At 35.7% G+C, this 12463-nt stretch overlaps 1 protein-coding gene across 1 annotated transcript in view; it reads right to left on the bottom strand.

The window, feature by feature from the left end:
* Positions 1-6944: 6944 nt before the first annotated feature.
* Positions 6945-12463, bottom strand: part of TMEM179 (transmembrane protein 179) — an 8564-nt gene continuing 3045 nt past the window's right edge. The window contains exons 2-4 of the mRNA XM_015814635.1: positions 10337-10484; positions 8513-8591; positions 6945-7124 (exon numbers count right to left, since the gene is read on the bottom strand). Coding sequence (XP_015670121.1) covers positions 6945-7124; positions 8513-8591; positions 10337-10484 — 407 coding nt within the window. The remainder of the gene's footprint in view (positions 7125-8512; positions 8592-10336; positions 10485-12463) is intronic.

Raw genomic sequence — 12463 nt, forward strand, 5'->3', positions numbered from 1 at the left:
CACAGGTCAACAAGGGGAACTCCCCCCTCCATGCCCAACCAGGTCTCGGTGATACCTGCCAGGTCCGCTCCCCCCTCCTGAATAAGTTCTTGGATGAGGGGGGCCTTATTCACCACGGACCTGGCATTGCACAGCATCAGCCGATGGTCCCGGGCCTGAAGATCCAAGGTCCCTGGAGGTCGAGTAGAGCCCTGAGGACAGTGTAATGAATCAATGCATTATATGTGGGACCCAAGCAGGCCTTTTGCAAATGACATATAGAAATTTTGTCAATGTGCAGATTTTCTAAGTACTATCCAAGATTTCTTTTTTGGCATGATACCCAGTGTGCCAATATCCATTACGCTCACCATGGCCAGTTGATGCCATAATCTTTCAATTTCAATTTTCAGATCCTAAAACTTTGTAATCTCTGATTCTTTGTCTTCTATTCTCTATTCCTGATGTTACCACATCAATTTTCTGCACTTCCTTCTTTTCAACGATGGTTATATCTGATATGCTTTGAGCCAAGTCTTTATCGGTCTATATTCAAAAAATCCACAATATTTTAAACTGCTTCTTTTTTACTACTTTTTCAACTATATGTTTCCACCAATTTTATATTACTAGTTCATGACAATTTGTATAGATGCTCCAGTGAATAATTTTGGCAACCGTGTTAATGTCATTACTTATAATCAGTATGTGGGATTTTCTGTTTCCTCTGCTTCTTTGCCCAATCTGCCCTTTGAATCATTTTTTTTTTTTCAATTCTGGCCCGATTGCATTAGTTTGAATAGCTTGCTGTTCAAATTAATGCAACCAAGCCTTCAGTTTCTTTTCTAATGTTCCAGTTGTAAACAATTGCCAGGTTTTATCTAGATCCACTTTCCCCTCGATCTGTTGTAGAACTTGATCATGTTATGATTTTTCTTGCCAGCATTTGGTTCATGTTTTTATTAGATTATCTCAGTATTCACTTTTTAATTTTTTAATGTTAATTAATTTTTTAATGCTAATTAACTTTTTAATGTTCCAGTTGTAAGCCATTGCCAAAGTTTTATCTTTATCTACTTTTCTCTTGATCTCCCAATAATGATGATGATTTTACTGTGGGGACAGTAAAAAGCTCCTAAAAACTCTGAAAATAGCCCTGGAATGGCTAAACCTGTTTGTCACGTCTTTCTGAACAAATGAAATTGGAAGATTTTGAAGCCATTAAAAAGGAAAAGGGGCCAACTAGTTAGACTATTCATCTCTTTAGTTGTTTTTGTCTTGGCTAATTTCCCTTCTGAAAGGGAATAGGGTAAACTAAAAAAAATCAAGGAACAGTATTGCTTCTAAGACACTTTCTTTAGATTTATGTATATACCACACATGTGCCTGCATGTGTAAAAAGACACTTTGTTTTCATCAACATAATAATTGAAATCTATTTAATTTGTTATATAGGCTAGCAGCATTTTTATTTTTCACAGATGCTCCTTGATTATATTAAGCAATTAATCCAGAAGTTCTAATTTCATTTCAATTAATGTTATTTTTCATACAGTCAAACTGGACTGTTATCAGGTTGTCCTTGTTTTCATTAAAAGATCTTTGATGAGCACTGTGATACTACTCCAAACTAAAGGAACAAGGGGGAAGTTAAGCATCAAGCATGACTGAAAATGTAAAGGTCTTATAAAATACATGCATACATATTCACTCCTCCTCCTCCACATAAAATAATATAATTTTGGTGATGCAGAAATCAAACTAGGAATGGGGAAATATTCAAGAAAGTATTTTGGTATCAAAGTAAGAAACTAGAAATGGAACACTACAGCCAATTAGGTGGGTTGGATGTTGTTGTTGTGTTATTTTGCACCCAAGCTTGGGGAAAAAAGTATATTAAAAGAGTGGTAGAAATCAAACGCAGCCTTAAAAATTGATAAGTACAATCCAATTATTATTCCTTCTAAATATGAGAAGAAAATCTGTCTTAGAGAAAAATATAATTTGATTTATAAACATGATAATTCAGTTCTTCTGAAATAACATGCCAAAATACACTAAATTTTAGGACCATTTATTTATACATGGCATGGTATTAGAAGCTCAGTATGCTCTCCAAAGGGAAGCAAAAGCAATTGATATAAAACACATTTGTTAAACAACTACAAGAAGAGTATATAACCATACAGTAGAATGCTGTTTAGGCCACCTAAATCTCCCCCCCCCCCCAAAGTCAACATAAGAAAGTCAGCGGTTTACATGAGAAAAGTAATGGACCTTTAAATTTAAGCTTTGCTTGATATTCATGAAGCATTGCAATATAGAACTCTGTGCATGTAAAAGAAAGACACCCTGTTCAGTTCTGAAAGAAATAAACACCATCAGTATTGTTAAAATTTCAAATTATTCTAATACTTGCATGTTGTTCATGCCTGAATAAACAGTGAATACAGACTCCAAAACACAGTGGAAATCAGCCAGAACTATATGCACTTTCATAAAGTATAAAACAAATGCAAAATATATATTTTCAATTTTAATTTATTTTATTTTGAATTTCACCTGTTGACCTAGTACATTTTAATGTGTTTAGAACCTTAGAATTCGAATTTGAGGACCCAAATAGATCAGATGAAAAGTTCCACTTATGCAGTGTTTGGTTATACATTGTGTCCTGACCTTATAACCTAGATGACTGTTAAATTTGGAATAATGTCAAATTCTGACAAGGCAACAGAATATTAGATTAGTTTGGCAATTTCAATTATTAATGATTGGTGTTCAGGTCTAATGTTTCCGTTTCAATGAGGGGCTTCTGTTTCAAAAATCCATCCTTACTTTTAACTAAAACATTTGTAGGATAGCAGTGAAGGTACAGTTGACCACATGCATTGTTTAACTATAATTGACTGTACTGTTTCATATGGAGATCACTGACATTGTTTTAAATTCTCAAATTAAATAATAAAAGATTATTCACAATATACATCTCAGAAAATGCATTCAGGGAGCATCATCCAATCTATTTTTTCAAAAGACAGTGATACTATAAGGACAAGAATCCAAATTTCTACTACGTTTTAGGATTGTAAGCCCTCAAAATGGAACTGGGATAGCAAAATTCAGTAAAATAATAATGATAATGATATAATAATAATAATAATAATAATAATAATAATGATGATGATGATGATGATGATGATGATGATGATGATGATGATAATAATAATAATAATAATAATAATAATAATAATAATAATAATAATAATAATAATAATAATAATAATAATAATAAACTACAAAACAGTTCTTTAGGATTCTATAGAAGATTTTAAAAAGTTGTAAAACTTCTTAAAAAGTAATTTAGAGTTTATAATCCTAGATCACCAGGCTTGCCAACCTAATAATCAGAAGGCATAGGGGGGAGTAAAATCAAGGCATTTAATACATACATTATATATAATTAACATCAATGATTGATTCAGAAAACAATTTCATTTTTTTAAGAAATGCCATCTCTGCAACATTATAAAAAGAGAAGCAGCTCAATCCAATATAGCTGCAATGGTGTAGATCAGACATGTCAAACACAAGTCCCGGGGGCCGGATGTGGCCCGCGAAGTGGTTTCATGTGGCCCATGAAGCCATTCTGGAAACAGTGAGGGAACGGCCCCCGCTGCCTTTGCCCTGGCCCTGGCCCAGGCCAGCCGGAAGCCAATGTACAATTTTATGGTGGCCATCTATGCTGAAACGCATTCAGTCTTAGCTCCACAAGACCGTCTGGAAACAGCAAGGAACCAGCCCCTGCTGCGTCGGCCCCGCCCCCTGGGTGCATGCTGGGGAGGTGTCACCCTTTGTGAGGAATGAAGAAATGGACCATGCCTTGGCACTTGCCCCGGTCCCACCCCCTTCTGCCAGAGACCCTCAGATCTGTCCCACTCCTGCCCAGGCCCCCACAGGCACCCTTGAAGCGAACGATGTAGAGCTGACCATGCCCACCCATAAGCCACACCCACTCCATCCACGCCCACCCAGTAGGCTGCACCCACCCTGGCCACACACACCCCGCCCTCCCCGAGGGCAACCGCAATGCTGATGTGGCCCTCAATGAAATTGAGTTTGACACCCCTGGTGTAGATAAACGCAAAAATGACCAAGAACAAATGTCTCCAGATACATATGCCCATTCTCATGAAGATCAAACAAATTATCCCATGACTCAAATCCATACTGTGACTCTATTTCTCTTGGCATTCACTTCTATTAAAAAGATTGATAAGGTAAGGCATGTCTTGCCCAACCACTATCCTCTTGATGCCAGCCATCACTATCTCTATCTTTGTGAAATGAGCCTATATATATACATTAATATAGACAAATATATTAATTCATCATCAAATGTCTCTAGTTTGTTGGGACAAACTCTAAAGCTATGTCAAGAACAAGATATATAGACTCCTGAATAATTAGAGTGTTTTGATTGCTTCCATTTCATCTTGAAATAAATAATAAAAGCATCTCTGTGTAAGACTACTAAAGAAGTAGAAAAAAGGCAGGTTTATTGTATTCTTACTCTCATTAAAGCTTTGGAACTAAGTAATTAAAAATCCTACTTATAATTCCTTAGAAGAGAGCTCCATTGAATATGTTTTGTTCTTTTAAATAAATACCTTTGGGACTGACATTCAGGTTATCAAATAAGCAACTTCAAAGTGGTAGCAGAATAACCTGAAATGCTAAAGATGAATTACTCCACAAATTGATTCTTATTTGTAAACAATATCTGTAACTGTCCATCAGTAATGCAGACTAAATGATTTTGCCTCTTGGAACATAGATAAGAATTGCATCTAACTTTTATGTAAAATTATAATTCACTTCAAGCTATAGTATCATTTTCTTGCCTCCCTGCTTTTAAATTCCATGTAAACTTTCAAGGACACAATTCACTTTTCAAATTATATTAGAAAGATGACTTAGTCAAGGTTTATACTGCAAAATATAACACTGACCATGGAAGAGTATTATGCCTATACAAGTTTTGAAAATGATGTTGAAAAAGATACATATTAGTTCCACCAATCTATGAAATGCAAATTCCTCAGATTGCCACCACAGTAGTTTAATTATAAGAAATACAATCTTCTAATTCAACCAGGAAGCAATTGCCCAACTATTTAGATGCCTATTTTATAGATTTGGGTAATTGCACTCAATACCATATATTATACTCAAAGATTTAAGATAGCAACATCAAAAATGAACACTAGTACCGTGGAATATATAATTAACATTTTATAGCATAAATACTAGTTCCATATATGAAGAAGCAAGCAAGATATATTAATTGCTTACAAGAATGTTGCCAACTATTATCACCATATATATTGTCACTATATTTTACTAAGCAATAATAATATCTTTCACATGCCAACCTCAAAGTTGAAGCCAAGAAAGAGTGTAGTCTGCAATCCCTTCGGAGATCTGGAGAATATACTAGGATTATTCCTTACAGCAAGTCATCTACCTCATTATAATAATATAAGAACATGTACCAGCAGGAAATTGTTTGTTCAGGGAAAAACAACTTTTCAAAATGAAACTTGAAATTAAAAAAAGCAAAATACAAATTTGCAACTTCACGCAGACAATCGCTGCTGCGTATCCAGAAGCATTGGAAATGTTGCATTAAATAATAAATAAATGTAACAAATTAACTGGCAAAGTGAAACCTCAGATGCTGATTCTGGAATATTTTCAGTTTAACCTTAAATAATCAAGATAATATTGCTATCTGTAGAAGACTAGAACTGTTGAGTCATATGATAAGCAGTTAATGGTGTGCTTGAATAGCTTCAGTGTTCCAATGTACAATTGCTATCTCATGTGCTAATATCATTAAGTGCCATAGTATCAATACTGAACCACAATTGCTATTGTTCACATAATTGTGGCATCAATTAATGGAAGCTAAATCATGTAGATCGTAGTTTCAGAATACTTCAGTAGAACCTTCCCCCCCACCACCACCCCTGCTCCACATGCATCAGATATATATGGTTTGGCACATAGCTGTGTTAAAAAAATAAGTGTTCATTTATCTTATTCTTCTTAATTAAGAGTTTGTCATAGAAGCCAAAAGACAACATCTAAGGCTTATTCATTGAAATTAGAGAGAAAGAGAGAGCACCAGTGGCCACAAATAATTTTGTCCAAGCCATATGGCCAACTCCTACTGAGGTATATATTTAACATGAGCTTGTAAGTTTCCATGGATTTACCTATTCCATGGATTTTACCTATATCATGGAAACATTAAATCCCTCCCTTCAACATTACATATAATAGATACCCAATCACTGACTTCAATTTCCACCCTACTTTGAGAGGAAAAGTCACATCATTTGGATAAATACATGATTAGATGTAGAATGCTCATATCATGCAGGACATCATTTCTGAGAGGAAGTGGAGTTCAGCTAAGCAGATGGGTCAAAATTATGTCTTCAAACATCTAAAAAAAATTACAGGCAATGGCAACCTTAGGCAAAAACAAATCCACCAATGGCAGTCTAATACTTAGTTCAAGCGTATATGACATGTCCACTTGCAGTATCATATCATGATTTGTCCATATGAATTGGTTTTCCTAAATTAATCCTCAGAAATTAATTTGATATCACAGCTTATTCAATAAAAAGAATTTGCACACATGGTTGAAAATCACAAAGCGCTAAACAATTGAAGGAATCATAAATTGTGATCTAGGTAACTGTATGAGCTATAGTTATATTTTAATAGGGATATTCTATGGACAATATCTATTTAACAGAATGCTAAATTCCAGATTCTGTTTCTTTCTTAAAGGTTTTTTAGGCATGCCAATTCAATTTCTATCTTTACCTCCAGTTAAGGCCCATAATTATACAACCTACAATCTGCTATGCACTGAGGCTTATTGGATATTAGATTATGCCACTTTTCTCTTCCTGAAAAGAAGTTCGTGATGAAGATCGTCCCAACAAAAATTCCTTCTCATGAATCAGACTATCCAAGAGGTCCTCCTGCCGATAATTATGATAAACCTTCAAAAAGGCCAATATTGTAATTCCTAGCCAAGTCAGCCAGGCAGCCCAGAGGCCAAACTAGAAATAAAAAAGAGAAAGAGATGATGAGAATACTTTAAATATATAAATATACACCTTTCCAAAAATTATACCCTCTAAATCTGTTAACTCCTAGAATCCCCTAAATTATTCAAACTGCAGTCCCAAAATACCTGTAGATCACTTTATTGAGGAAAGTGAATCTAATACAATGTGTAAATCAGTACATTTTTCCAAAAACCTTCAGCTGAATAATGTTGAAGATTTTCTCAGTTCACAGTATCCACAGCCTACAATTTATAAAATGGCTGAGTTGATACAATACATTAGGCTTAATTCAAACAAACAATATTAATGTGATATTTGACTCTATAGACACTTTTTTAAAAAAAAATCTGTACAATCTGTAATTCTGTAACAAAAGTCCATTACAGTAAGTGTATTTTCCAGACAATAGCAGCACATATCTTACATTACTAAAAGGAATCCAGTCCAGGTTGGCATTACATATTCAGCCTTTATATTTCTTAGTCTGGTCCTACTTTGTACTGCATCACAATCTTGTCTTTCCTAGAAATCTCAAGAATGTCATCTAAGAACCAATACACATACAGTATTGTAAGAGACTACGGATGCAAATAAATAGAAACTCATCTTCATGTTTCTTGAAAATTTATTCTTGCCATATTTATGTCTGGGTGTGTAGTTTCCAAATAAAAAAAACTATGCTGTCATCTTAGAGTGAGCTGAAATGTGCATTTCCATAATTTCATCACTACAGCATTCACAGAATCACAGAGCTGGAAAATTAATTAGAGATTATCAATTCCAATTCTCTGTTTAACATAGAGTTTGCAACTACAGCTATTGGATATCTGTGCAGGTTCTTCTTCAATATATATAATGAAGTAGAGACCATCATCTTCCAAGTTCCACTGTTAAGTTGCTCATTATTAGGAAGCTTCTCTCAATATTTAGCCAAAATTAGCTTCCTTACAATTTCTATCCACTGGTTCCAATTGTCTTCTCCAAAGTAATAAAGATCTAATGTGTTCCATCTTTTTCAAAGTTGACAGATGGTAACAACACCTATCCCTTAATTTTCTCTTCTGTATAATGTCCAACCATCTCTCCCATAATTTGGGTTCTACCTTTTTTCCATATTTATTCATCTCTGGATATGCTCAAGCTCAGCTAGTTTATGTGAATGAACCATGTCAGATTACAGACAGAAATGTTGTTTTAGATGAAACACAGTGCTAGTCATCAACTGCAGAGTGAAACAATGCTGAGTGTAACATTTGTAAACTGATTCTGGATAGCATTAAGTAAGGAGGATGCTATTTTAGTATGAAGAAGACATTTAGTGACATTTGAAGTCTCTTCAAGTTATGTGTCAGTTCTATGAACAAAGAGGCTTAACTTACCTGTGTGATGGCAAACTGGTCATAGAATGACGAGTTTTCTAAATTCAGCTCAAGATCTATATCTTGTAATTCTTCACAGCTAAAAGGAGAAGGCATTTTGGATGAACGAGAAGGAAAGGAAACATAATTCAGTCGTTATAAATTATCTTTCATAGAATCCATCCTCTATATCACTAACTCGCTAAATCACTCTAACGTACACTCCTCTCTCAAACACACATAGACACTCACTCACCAAGTACGACAACTGTCTTATTATCACACAATCTTGTGACTGTCTTTGAAACATATAAGCTTTTATATTACAATCTCTCTCAAGTGTTTTAATGAACCTGTCACAATAGTTTTATTGCAGACAAGAAATAATAGAGCAAAGGGTCAACATGTCAGTGTCTTCTCCAACATTTTGCCAACGGTTCCCATTCTGACCAATTTCCTGAAGACAAGCTGATGAAGGTTACAGCTGAATTGGTATCATCTCAAACTGCATTCTTACTTTGCCAGGACCTCTCCTTGTATGTCCTTTAGAAAGGACATGCATATTATTTCACTGGCCACATACTATATAACACAGAAGCTTTACCTCAACCCTCCAATATTCTCCACCTTAAAAAAATGGAAAATAGCTAATTTTTGTAAGGGCCCAGGATTTCTAAGCATGTACAATTTAAAACCCACACAAGTCTTGTTTCCAAGAATATAAGTATATCATCTTTATATGTACTGCATCAACAAAAAAATCAACAAAAATGGTCTCCAAGTTCTAAACTTAAAATCCATACACAAGTACCATATCTCTCCAATTATCCCACCCATATGAAAATGCTCTCTTTGGCATCACACCAGTGACTTTCAGCCACAATGAAAAGAAGCTATTGATCTTCAGAAGAAGATAATATTTGCATGTTTTATTTCCAATATTCCTAACAAAATTAAATCAAAAATAAAATCTGCATATAGATGGTCTTCTGTTTTCATTTTTAATAAATATTTTGGATTTTTACTTGGTAAATCACAGGGTTTGAGATTCCTGTAGGCATCTTCTCTCTTTCTTATCTTTCTAATCCTGTCAATTACCTTGGAGGCTTATCCAAATATTTGATTAGCTGGTTGGATTTTTTTTTAAAGGAAAAAAAAAACCCTGAGAGAATATTTTAGCCAAATATTCAAATAATCATGGCAGTCCTAAATAAAACATTCACTGATGGCATATACAACATATGGCAAGACAAAATGTAAAATCAGTGGTTTAATCATGAATGTAGATTATAAGACATGAAAATTCACTGTCTTAATGCTCTACATACTTACACAAGATTTCTATTAAATCACGCACAGTCATTTAATCATTTTATAGTTTTTTCCAAATAATCCCAGCATGATTGACTGCATTTATTTAATATGAATATATTTAATGTGCAGTATGGAATTTTACACATATCTGATTGCACTAGAAATCCCCTGAGACCAATTCAGTTGTGTAAAGAACTGAATACATTTAACTTAACTCAGTGCAGTCCCAGTGAATATTTTTGTTCACCATAAGGCTGTATTCATCTCCCAAATTCTTATATTCATTTTGAGATTTCAGAAGAAACTAGTGAATCTCAACTACATATAATTTTTAGTGTTCTAAATATGGCAAGTAAAACTTTATTGGACCTTAAGAACATGATGACAGAGGCGAAATCTCTTATGTAACCAGTCTTGCTTTAATAAACCTCAAAATTATGAAGTTCCTTATTTGTTTTCCTTGTTTTGTTATCTACAAATTATGTGCTATTGTCCATTTCTCCACACCAATGTATCATCTTCAATACTCACCTATTTGGCATGCTTCCCTTCTCAGTAATAGCATCACACCACATGTTAAACCCAACAGTCACGATAGTGCTGGCAATAAAGATGACAAAAACCACGAAGGCGCTAATCAGAAGATTCAGGAAAGCATAAAAGAAAGAGCTGCAATGAAAATTGGAGATTGGGGAGAAGAGTACAAAAACACATCTCGTCAGTAACACAACAACATCTCTGAACCACATGCAGTGCTGGAATCAAATCAAAGGAAAGGAATCTAATCCGTATCTAGCTCCACATTTCCCTACAGGTCTACTTCCTTCTGATTCTCTAAACTTTCTCTGGTTTGAGTCATTTTTCTAACTTGGCAGAGTAGCCAAGTAATACAAGATATCTTTCTCCTCAGGATGGAATACAACACAAAAAATCAACATTGAATTTTTCACATTCTCTTTTGAATGCTTACCTGAGAAGCTATTTTTTTCCTGATCCCATTTGATTCTTCAGACTTTGATTTTCCCAGGCTCTTGAGAGCTCTGCCCACTATTTAGATTGACAGATTACAGTCAGGTTTTCCTTTCAGTCTTTCCTGTCTGAACCTTTTGGGATGGGATTTTTTCCCTATCTCTACCATAATGAAGGTAATCTAGTTAAGATTGATCTATGCAAGCAGCAGCATTGACTCTAGAACAGTGGTGGCGAACCTACAGCACGCGTGCAGAGGCGGCACTCAGAGCCCTCTCTGTGGGCACACGTGCCATCACCCCAGCCCCACCTCCCCCGTAGCTCCCTCCTCACCAGCAGCCCCCCCCAGAGGAGAGTCTCCTCCAAGCGTGGCCCGCGCGGAGCAGCACAGCCAAGGACATGGCAGCCAGGCAGCAGGGACAAGACTCCACCCTCGTGCTCCATTGCGTACAGTTGATGCTGTGGAGCATGGGTGGAGGGCGTGGCCACCATGGCACTACTGGGCCGCCTGGGCAATCTATGGAGGTGGTGATTGGACCTGGGGGCGGGAGGGGTGGGGGGCGGGGCGGGGGCAGAGTGGGTGGGGCAGGGGTGGGGGACAGGGGCGGTTTTTGGGCACTCANGTGGGGGGCAGGGGCGGTTTTTGGGCACTCAGTCTCTAAAAGGTTCGCCATCACTGCTCTAGAACCTCACATGATAATTCCTATTTTTGGTTGCAGTAGGTAGAAGATGACATTTTTAATTATTTCTCTCATAGAGAAGGGTAACAATTACATGTACATACATGAAAGATTCTATCCAGATAGTTCTAATCGTTTGGCAAGTCATAATGAACAATTTAAAAGACCAGGAGAAAATAAAACTAAAAAAAAAGTATGAGCAAATAGAAGAGTCTGGCACTCAAAAGTAACTATAAATATTATTTTGCAAACATTACTGCCTGAATGCAATAACCAAAAACTTGACGTTTCTGATCAGCTGCATTACTTTGAATAAATCAATAAACTCAGAAAATTTCTAAAATTGATTTAAAAATCTGAATATGTTCACATGATGACAACTGGCTTTTAATATATGCTGGTGCTATACTGTTTAAATGAAATGCCATACATATTCCCCTGAATGTAATTTGGACCTCATAGTATACTAGATAGGTCTCTCCAGAAAACACTTCCACAGAGGATACAGAGAACTCTGAAAAGTAATTTTCTTATGAAAATGTTGTAGGGGAATCCTAAATCCTTAAGGGAAACATCTTTGGACTTACAATTCCTCTTTGGGATATGTAGAGTCCCCCTCTGAATCTAAATAGAAAAGTGAGTCTTTTTAACCTTCTGCTGATAGGACTGAAAAGCAGAACTTCTCGTGAGCAGAAACACTGCCTAGACTTTTCTGATTGGCTGCAGTCAATCTCAAATGATGTTCTGATGTTAAGTTTCAGAGATTTTGGGAACCACATTCATTGCTGGTATAATGTATGCTGATCTATCCTTTGGGGAGGAATATTATTTCTAGGCTGTGCAGTGCTTCAGATATGAGAATGGTGTTTTGAAGTCTAAAGGAGATTTTATGAAAGCTCTTGTAGTCAGCTATGTAAATTACAGTAGATAATTATAAATGCAGAATTGTTTGTAACAATTGAAAAAAATCACCCTAGCTGCAGGATTTTGCTGTTTTAGAATGAATATG

The sequence above is a fragment of the Protobothrops mucrosquamatus genome, unplaced genomic scaffold, assembly GCF_001527695.2.
Source record: "Protobothrops mucrosquamatus isolate PMUCROS unplaced genomic scaffold, P.Mucros_1.0 scaffold_90, whole genome shotgun sequence".
Taxonomy (NCBI): domain Eukaryota; kingdom Metazoa; phylum Chordata; class Lepidosauria; order Squamata; family Viperidae; genus Protobothrops; species Protobothrops mucrosquamatus.